At 35.3% G+C, this 11,189-nt stretch overlaps 1 protein-coding gene across 1 annotated transcript; it reads right to left on the minus strand.

The window, feature by feature from the left end:
• Window positions 1-2,103: 2,103 nt before the first annotated feature.
• tomm20a (translocase of outer mitochondrial membrane 20) lies at window positions 2,104-9,931 on the minus strand. The gene is made up of 5 exons (XM_079843600.1): window positions 9,726-9,931; window positions 9,142-9,188; window positions 5,761-5,842; window positions 5,541-5,683; window positions 2,104-2,562 (listed from the first exon to the last, which is right to left on the minus strand). Exons 1-5 carry the CDS (start codon window positions 9,847-9,849, stop codon window positions 2,518-2,520), a joined length of 441 nt encoding a protein of 146 aa, XP_079699726.1. The 5' UTR covers window positions 9,850-9,931; the 3' UTR covers window positions 2,104-2,517.
• Window positions 9,932-11,189: the final 1,258 nt, after the last annotated feature.

An 11,189-nucleotide genomic window follows, 5' to 3' on the forward strand; every position in this document is an offset into this window, starting at 1 on the left:
CTGCAGTGTAAATGCGGCCTAAACGCGCACTTGCGCAAGACTACATCACATAGTGTGTGTATGCACTCTCTGGGTGAGTGTGTGTGTGTGAGGGATATACTCCCAAATGTCAGCTCAATTGCGCATCGTTAAAACAACAATTACTATACGAACTCTGTTAGAAAGCTGCTGAAACCCCTCATGTACGAACTATAGATATACATAATTAAAGCAAGATGTTTCATCCGCGCTGCTGGCCAATGGAGGTCGACGTCCGCACCCGGCGGCCATCTTGTCACATTCAGCTTGGTCACTCGTAACATTGTGTTTTAATGGTGCATGTACTTTTTAAATAACCATAACTTGCTCAATTTTCTACCGATTTTCGAACTGTTTGGTTTGTTATAAACGTCAGAGATGTAGTCATGACACTGCATACTTATGAATAATTATTCATAATTTGTTCACGCATCCAGAATTATAGCCACGTTAATAACGTTTGTAAGAAACCATTTGTAAATCCGTCAAGATTTCAGCGAGATATGAGTATTTGCAGATCACTCGCCTTGCATCAGGTTCCACAGAGCCCCAGAAAGGTTGCCTGTGACAAGATGGCCGCCGGTGATGACGTTAGATAATCTAGCCTTTGTTATGTATAAGCGGGACTCGAACCCGGGTCCGGCGGCATGAGAGTCGGACTCTAACAAGGAGGCTAAAGGCTACAACCTCGAACTTCAGTCGCTAGAGCGTCACTTGAGATCAGAGGAGTTTGTTTTACTCGCACAGCAACTACTAGCTGGCCTCCATTACACTACTAATGGCAATTTATCTGTTCAATAAAATATCGTACTCACCTCCAGCAGACTCTTCTATGTTTGGCGTTTGTTTACAACGTGATTCCCTGGAGGTTGGAGATTTAGCGCTAGTTGTGACAACTAACCTCTAACCTCCTTTCCCAGGGATTGTCTTATTATTGGGAAGATGAGAGGGCTTGAATCTCATGGAGAAAGAGTAACGGCTAACTTGGATCACGTGACGCGCCTCCGCGTTTTATGACAGTTGGTTTATTTTTTCGTTGTATATTTCGTTGTTATTACTTGTGTACTTTTTTGAGCTTCAATAATAATAACAAAGACAGCTGATTACAATTTACCTTCAGTTTCTTGATCTTGTGAATAAATGTTCTATATTTGGTGAATGATATATCGCTAGTAAAGATACATTAGGACTGCATTGTTTGTACGAAAAAAGAGCGCGAATATCTCTATAAACTGCAAATTAGTCACTGAGGGCGCTAAAAAGGTAATTGTAATTTAATTCATTTAAAGTATATGTATTTATTTCCCTTCATTCATTAAAAGGCTATATCATCATTAGGCACACAGCAGTCATAAATCATTACAATATGTCTAACCTGGCAGCGATAAAATAAGAACACTTGTTTACATTAAACAACATACAATATAACACATAGATGACTCATTGTCTCTTTATTCATTAAAAATGCATAGGCTAATATCAGCATTATATGCATACATGCAGTTATAATAGTCATTACAATTTAAGACTAATCATAACAGGTAAAATCTAAAAAGCCAAATTAAGAAAACATTGGCATTTTTTACTTTCTTTAGACAATATACACTCAATATTAGTATTAAATGTTAACACCGTAAACGAGTCACACCTGTCGCGACTTATAAAATAACATTATCATAGTAAAATCTTCATATAATTCTCATTTAAGTATGGTTGAAGATTAGTTTCCAGCGGCTTTGACTTTTGGGCTTTTTTTCCCACGAAAACCATCCCGACAGGTCTAAAACAAACTCTTATAATGGGCTTACCATTGTGAATCAGTGAAAGACAAAATGTTCAGGACTAAAAATTTATGATTTGACTAATTTAAATGTAATTTTTTAACAAAAATGTGATAGTGAACCTTTAACTGGCTTTGCGTGTTAAACCAGGACAGATATTTTAACATGAAAAATCTCTTCAATTCCCCTCAACTAAAGTTCAGTGTATAAGAATCTGTGTGTCTGCACTGCCTCCTGGAGGAAGAGAACCAGTCTCGAAATAATCAGCAGCAGAAACATGCATAAATAATGTGAGTGAAAGACATTCTTGATTAAATTATTTAATGAAAACAAAGAAGAATCTATTTTAAAGTTCAGTGCATAAAAAAAACAATTCATAAACAAAAACATCTGAGTAATATTGCAAATAGATCCATCCTTAATATTTATCAACCATTAAACGTGAGAATTATCCAAAAACGACCTTTATAATTTGCTTGTCATTAAAATAGCAGTATACAGTTTTCATTTGCAGTCAAATGTGATTATGTTAGATCATGTTTGGAATAAAAAAAACATTGATTTTATACAAACCATGAACACAAACATCAGGAACAGACGGTGAGTGCAGTGGTCAGGACATGTGCAACCAAAAACAGGAATAAACATGATAAATAAAGACGAGAGATGATGGTCAGAAGGTCCATTGTTGGTCCATCTCACAAAGGAACGTCACCTTTCACTCGACATCATCTTCCTCCAGACTCTGGGAACTCACTATCCGCTGTGAAGAGGTCAGCACAAGGTCAGCTCAAGGTCAGCTCAAGGTCAGCTCAAGGTCAGCATGTGGTCAATGACACACATGTCAATGTTCAAGAGGTGAAATAGCTCAACGTCACTGTGAAGACATTTAGCTTTGGATAGTTCTTGGTTTTTCTCTTGCATTCTTTCTTGTCCCAAAAGCGACACACGGCTCGTGGGGGGTTTAAAAGAATGCCAGGGTTTCTGCAGGTTTTATGAAGGCAATAAGACCTTTAATTTCAGAAATAAATGGAAGGGAACGTAACATGTCAATAGGAAAGGGATTTTATGATTAAAACCAGAACAAATATCTGCCAATAGGTTCATAAAAATCAACTTAATTCAAAAGCAAGTAATTTTCATACCCAATGACAGACATTTGTTCTTGTTTTAACCTCTTAACAAGCGCCCCATTTTTTAGGAATTCTTTGAAAACGATATACCCAAATGAAAATGTCTGCAGCTCTTAAACCCTATGGTCTATATTCATAAACCTGGTCTTATTTTAAACTAGACACTTGAAATATTGCTACCCAAGAGTCATAATAACTCAAAGTAATATGGGAACAGAGTAATATACATGTAAATATACATGTAAGTGACTCACGTTTTTTGTTTTCACTTAGGGAAAAAAATATTATAATTTAATGTTAAGAGCCTGAAAATAACTTAAATATAAAACTGAATGTCTAATGTCATGATTCAAATATGAGGATGATTCTCTCAGTAATGTAGCTTCTGTGAGCTTTTATGTCAAGAAAAGTCTAGGCGTCATTTCAAAAAGGCCATTTATTTCAGAACATTTGCTATTGTAAAGAGTAGTTTTTCATTCAAATAAATCTGCAATAAACTGCAATATACTACTAATTATAATGGATAAACAGTTACTGAAAAACTAAAGCAACTATTTACAGAGATTACAAAGTGTAAAAAACTCATTTAGCTGATGGGAAGCGTCAGTGAGAGGCTGCGCGTTCTCCATGGCGCAACTGCAGTGGAGCGCGCAGTCTCTCACGCACAAACAAGTATTCACCAAAGCCTACTTACGCAAACTGCGCAAGATAATGCCTTTTGATTGGTTACTAAGTCCATCAATCAAACCTTTGTTGGAAAGGCATTGGCTGGGCACCGAGTGCCTTTATCCAACGAAAACCATGGGCGCAATGATTGACAGCTCACCAAGCCTGTAAGGCACTTCCTCTATATGATGCATCCCAGAAGAGTCTCTGATTGAAGGAGAGAGACGGGGGAGGGTTTAAAATACGTGGGAGAAGCCATTCTAGCAGGGGGAGTTTGCCAGACACGGAATATAATCGATATTTCATTGAAAATGGACATGATTGATCACGCCAACTCAAAACTCTCTTGCAAACAACGGAGGATTTTTAGTTTTTTCCCTATTTTTTCGTTGTTTTGGATTAAAAAGTGGGATGCATTTTGAAGAATGGACTCTTACACAGAGATGTATGCGGGTGTTTATTGGATTCGTCCGATCTGATCTGAACGACAGGAGATGAAAGATGAGTAACGCTGATATTTTTCTAATGTTTACATGGACGGTCCTTTAGCATTTCATTTAACCCTTTCCTCTCTGGTGTATTTATTGCAAAAACAAGTTCAGAACATGAATCTTGAGTGTTTTAGCTTTCAAATGATGCATAGTTTGTGATAGTTGATTGAATATTTTGTATAAAACAAAAGTAAATAAAAGTACACACCCCCCCACTTCCGTCAACCCCCCCGTCCACGATCCGATGCGGGTTAAGAAGTTAAGCTAAAACTCATTTAATTTCTCAGAAAATAAGACTTAAGTTCTTCATTTTGCACGTCAAGTAATGTATTGTGCTCGTTTTAAATTTGTACTGGAAAACAAAAATCCTGAGAAAGAATTTGTGTTTTGTTTTGCAATACATTTTTTGTTTTGTTTTATAGTTTATTCTATTTTTAATTTTTCTAAACTGCTTTAATGGTTAAATTAAATTTGACTGACTTTCGTTCATCTTCGGAACACAAATGAATATATTTTTATTAAATCAGTGATTTTTTTTATTAAACTTTTTTTAGTTGGGTCTTACTATAGTATTTATTTATTTTATTCTCAACATTTTATTTTTTTATCTTTTTTTATTAATTTATTCAAATATTCTTTTATTTTTGTTTTGCATTCATTTTAATCTTTTTTTTTTTAATTAAATGTTGAATAAACGGCTTGATTCATATGGATTATTAAAATAAATAAATTAATTAATATTTGAATAAATTAATAATAAATGTTAGCTCCATGGGGAAAAAAAATGTAGAGAATAAATAAAAACCCAACTAAAATATTTAAATAATAATAAATAATAAATTATATTAAAATGAATGAAAAAATAAAAAATAATATTTGAATAAATTAATTAATAAAAAGATAGGGGGTCCATAGAAAAAAATGTAGAGAATAAATAAATAAAAACCCAGCTAAAATATTTTAAAAATTATAATAAAAAAAATGAAAAAATAAAAAAAAGAATATTTGAATAAATTAATAAAAAAATAAAATAATGCATGGGGTCCATGGATTTCTGTCCTCCATTGACAGTCTAAGCAACTTCCACTGACGCTTCAGAAAATTCATAGAGATCCTAAAACTAATCCAATGAATCAAGCGTTTTATTCAACATTGTCTGAAGAGACTCGATGGCTTTATATGATGAAGGAAAGTCTGACGGGTTTGGAGCGACACAAGGGCGAGTAAATGACAGGATTGCCATTTTTGGGTGAACTGTCCCTTTAAGTGAACTGAACATTTGATTTATTCATCCAAACTTTGACAAATGATGTGAGATTATACAGTAAATCACATTTTTATGAATGGATTCTGCATCCCAGAAAACATAGGGCCCTAATTGAATGCCATGATATTGAATGTAAGGCGTTGTTCTCCAATTGCAGGCCCGCAGAAGCACAGGAGTGGCTCACCTGGCTGATGGAGGGGAGTTTGGTGAGCAGCATCTGGAAGACGGGCGGAGGAAGCGTCTGCTGGAGCACCTGCAGGAGCTGCTGGGGCTGGCCACACACAGCGATGGCGTTGGTCAGGTGATCCACACCCTTCTCATAGTCTCCTGAGGGAAACATGTGGGCATTTAGTGCTTGAGCTTAGGCAGTGTATGGGGCAGAAGACGGCGGACGGACGCCTCACCCTGAGCCAGCAGCTCCTCGCCCAGCTGGATCTCATCCAGGAAGAACTTCTGCACCGCTCCCGGGTCTTTGAGATCTGGCAGCTGGAAGATAAAGGCCAACAAACTCATGCATACGAGCAAACTTTCACCTGCATAAAGCGCTTTCAAACGAGACTATAAAAAAAGACAAATATATATATATATTAAGGTCATGGGTTCGATTCCCAGGGAAAGCAAGAATTGACAAAATGTAAAATGTGTTCCTTGAATGCAATGTAAGTCGCTTAGGATAAAAGCGTCTGTAAAATGTATATATATGAAGAGTTCGGTTGCAAAACGCGATTTTTTGACATTTGGGTTTTATTATTGGAAATCACTGTTTAGATGTACCTTAAAGGGTTAGTTCACCCAAAAATGAAAATTCTGTCATTAATTACTCGCCCTCATGTCGTTCGAGACCCGTCAGACCTCCGTTCATATTCGGAACACAAATGAAGATATTTTTGTTGAAAGCTGATGCTGAGAAAGGCTTCAGACAGGCCTCCATTGGCATTCAGTACACTTATACTCCCAAGACCGATAAAAGGCACTTAAAACGTCGTTACAAAGTCCATCTCACCACAGTGACTCTACAATAATTTTACGATGCGACGACAATAGTTTTTGTGCGCAAAAAAAATCAAAATAACACCTTTATCCAACTTGTTACTGCCTTCCGTGTGTGTCTCCACGACGCATGCGCGAGAATATGACGCAGATCCGGCGTTCGGACACATGACCCAGAAGAGATTTGTTTACGAGCAGAGGAAGACGCGCGTATCTCAGCTGTTGGATTCTACATTGATCGTGCTTTAGGTCTCGGCGTAGTGCTCAAAATGGGGTTAGAGTGTGTATTTCATGGAATCCCGAACCCCGGCGCTACGTCATATTCTCGCGCATGCGTCGTGGAGACACACACGGAAGACAAGAACAAGTTGGATAAAGGTGTTATTTTGATTTTTTTTTGCGCACAAAAACTATTGTCGTCGCATCGTAAAATTATTGTAGAGTCACTGTGGTGAGATGGACTTTGTAACGACGTTTTAAGTGCCTTTTATCGGTCTTGGGAGTATAAGTGTACTGAATGCCAATGGAGGCCTGTCTGAAGCCTCTCACAGCATCAGCTTTACACTAAAATATCTTCATTTGTGTTCCGAATATGAACGGAGGTCTTACGGGTGTCGAACGACATGAGGGCGAGTAATTAATGACAGAATTTTCATTTTTGGGTGAACTAACCCTTTAATCTATGTGTGAATTGCTGCCATTAATAAGATTTAAAAATGTACATTTTAAGCCCACTACAAAATGTATTTTTTCACAAAACGCGATATCCGCCAGCCCAGTTTCTTTACAAAGTGCGATATAGAAACGTCCAGGATGTCACGCGAGGAGAGAGTCACCGCCGGTGAAGTGCTCCGAGTTTGCTCAGTGATTTAACGATAATATCAAAACAGAAAACATATTTTTAAAAAGAGGATTCAATAGGCTAACTAAACGTTTACCATTTAATTGTTTATACTGTTGGCGAGCTGTCAGTCACGTCACTGATCAACAGCTGTCTGTCAGTCAGAGAATCAAAGCTTCAGAGTCAAGCTAACGTTATGGATTTCGATGACGGATTGGAGCTGGTCATTCCAGCTGCTGTTGGGAGAAAGAGGAAGGCATCTAAAGAAAATCATCAAAGGGAGAAGACAAACGGGCAAGGCATTCAGGGGGGGGGGGGTCATCGTGCGACTGCGAGTAATGTTGGTCTGTGTCATGCCGACAAACTGTCAGATGAAGATGTAGCCTTCAACTTCACAAATGTATAAAAACGCAACAAAAGTGGACCAGGATAACATTGATTCACTAGCTTTTCTTAATGGTATTACAGTAGTAGAATATAGCCTACGGTGGATATACAGCGTTTTGAAAAAGAAAATTTTTATTTTATTTTGTGTATGTTCTGGCCAAAACTAACTCGGAATCGTATTATTATTAATCAATCTTTGTATATACTATTCCATATATTTATGATGTATTGTTTTTTTCTAACCAATTTAAGATGTTTGACAATGTTAAGATAAATATGTTGTATTTTGGCATGATTTTTGACTTATTTATGAACTTTTTATGGACATAAAATTAAATAAAAAATATCCTAGATTTGAAGAATATTGTGTCCCTGGCCTTCACTGAGCTCAAGTAATAGTTTAATGTACAAAAAATTGTGAATGAACTTGACTGTTGATGTCTTAAATAATAATGTCAAATAACCAACATTTCTCAAAATGGATATATCTCATTTTGCAACGAAACTCTTCATATATATATATATATACACACATTATTTTGTAATATAATATAATATATAGCCATATATAGGCGTACATATATCATGAGCTATAGGAAAGCTCTCTCTCTCTCTATATATATATATATATATATATATACATTATTTTTTAAATAAATGAACACATTTGAATAAATAATTAAAAGTTCATAAAAAAAGGTCCATGGAAAAATTGAGAATAAATACTAAAATAAGACCTAACTAAAAATAGTTACAATAAATGAAAAAAAAAAAGAGTAGAGAATGTAGAGAATAAAAATAAATAAATAAAAACAAAAAGACCCAACTAAATAATCTATATTAAAAAAATATATGAAATGAATGAAAAAAAAGAATATTTGAATAAATTAATTAAAAAAAAAAAGATAAGGGGGTCCATGAAAAAACATTTTTATAGAATAAAATAAATACTATAGTAAGACCCAACAACAATGATTAAAATATTAAATAATAAAAATTATTAAAATGAATAGAATTTATGTTGTTGAATAAATTAATAAAAAAGATAGCGGGTCCATGGAAAAATGTAGAGAATATAAATAAATAAATACTATAGTAAGACCCAACAAACAAAAAATAAACAAAAATGGGGGGTATTTAAATAAAAGGGGGTTCATGGAAAAATTGAGAATTATGTTTTATAAAATAAGACCTTACTAAAAAATAAATAATAAAATTAAATATTTTTAAACTAAATGAAAAAATATATACATAGTTCAAACTATTAAAAAAAAATACAAATTGATAAAACAAATCATATCTAACTAAATTGGATTACTATAAATAAACAAATAAAAATAAACCAAAAGTAATAAATTATTTATATGATAAATAACATGCATACATAACAGTATAATAGTTTAATTTGTACATATAAATTGGGTCTTTATATATGAAAATATGTAGCTGTCTTAAATCTTATGATGGGGTCTCGAGCACAAGGATTATGATATTTTTGGCTTTTATAAACGCGGTTATTAAACTGAAGCGACAGGCTTCACTGATAACTGACCAATGCTTGACCTACCTGGGCATTTCCAGATTTATCTTGAGCGGCTCTTTGCGTCTTCCTCCCTGAACAAAAGAGAAGACAACAGCAGATGAAATTGCAGCTTTATACAATAATAATAATAATAATAGTTTTCTGTATATAACGAACAATTTTGAATCCGATTCAAAACCGTTGTGACGTAGCGAAGCCTCGTTCACTGATATCACGTGACTTTGGCGGTTTGATACGCTGATTGTGATTCAGTTCAGCCGATACGACTCTTCTCCATCAGTAACTAAACTTACAAGTACAAAACACGGGGACATTTATCATAAATATCGATGATATTTATTAGCACTTGGTAACGTCGGATCGAACAGCTTTCTGAGCACAAAACCGCCTTATGACTCAAAGGTGAGTCATTCAAAGGAACCGATTCAGTGAATCATTAGTACGTGCATCACATTAGAGGTCAAAATAAGTCTCCTATCCGAATTATATTGATTATCAAGACATGTTACTATAATCTAAACACCAGCCACTGCACTGAGAGCAAACCGAGCCGGTCTCCCGTACACCGCGTTATTGTGTAACCGAGCCTGGTCGATCTCGTGACTCACGTTCCCGCAGTCTGGTTCTGAAGTTCGGATCGCTGCGTCGCTTTCTGTCGAAATAGATACAGTACCCGATGAAGAGCGCGCCGCAGACGCCCACCGCGATCGCGCTCGGTTTGCTGCCGATCATCACGCCGCCGTTACCGGAGAGCTTCTCCTTCTGCTGCACGTGCTCACAAAGAGCGGCAGAAGGACCCCCCTTGAGTGACGAAAGCACTGGAAAAGGTGTTCGCCGCAAACGCCTGAAACATCAAAACACCGTCGTGTGTTCTTTCTTCACTGAATATTATTAAAAAGCGCTTGTTTAATCAATTTACTCTACTATACTTTTTACCTAATTTTAAATGCAAACCCCCCGCATAGACAGTATTTCGATATTTTTAAACGTTTATTCTGATTTTGATATTTTTGTACAATATTTGTCTTTGAAAGAAAGTCCTTGTATAATGTTACTGTTTGATAAATAATAAAACACATCATTAATCGTTAACTTCTTATTGTTTATAGAATTCATTCATTTATAGAACTCTTGACTAAAATAAACTGGAATTAAAAGCATTTTTCAGTCAGTTAACCTTTTAAATGTCACGACTAGCACCACATAAACATTGATTTAATGCTTCTTATTAGTGTTATGTCATCATAAGACGCTCAATTTACTTTATTTTTTATTCTAAACAAGCTCTAAAAATAGGGAAGAATATATATATTTGACCACAACATTACGACCACCTTCCTAATATTTACATACATATATACACACACACACACACACACACTTATGACCACCTTCCTAATATTATGTTGGTCCCCCTTTTGCTGACCCGTCGAGGCATGGACTCCTCTAGACCCCTGAAGGTGTGCTGTGGTATCTGGCACCAAGATGTTAGCAGCAGATCCTTTAAGTCCTGTAAGTTGCGAGGTGGGGCCTCCATGGATCGGACTTGTTGTTCAGCACATCCTCTTTTGTTGGTAGAGCATCTCTTTTTAACATTTTTGCCTATAGCTTTGTGACATTTTCTGTAAAACAAAACAATTTCTCACATTGACTAATGAATTATCTTTTATTTAATAGGATGTCCCACTTTAGCTGAATGCTACTGTCCCATTTTATCTAACACGCTAGTGTAAATTGGGACAGTAACAAAACTTGATATATATATTTTTAAAATGGAACGAAGAATCTTGCACATCATTGCATAATATTTAATTATCACATGAATGGATGTAATAAAAATGTATATTGTAGATTGAAATACTGTTTGTATATGAATTATACAACCTTAACACTTTTATTAGACTCATATGGAAGCTGGTTTCCGCCACTTAATAATAAATAAAAAAAGGTAATTACAGACTTTTTATCTCACAATTCTGACTTTTTTTCTCGCTATTATATATATATATAGTTATAAAGTCCAATTCCGAGGAAATACTGACTTTATAACTCACAATTACAAGATAAAAAGT

Source organism: Gobio gobio, assembly GCF_949357685.1.
Source record: "Gobio gobio genome assembly, chromosome: 18".
NCBI classification, from domain to species: Eukaryota; Metazoa; Chordata; class Actinopteri; order Cypriniformes; family Gobionidae; genus Gobio; species Gobio gobio.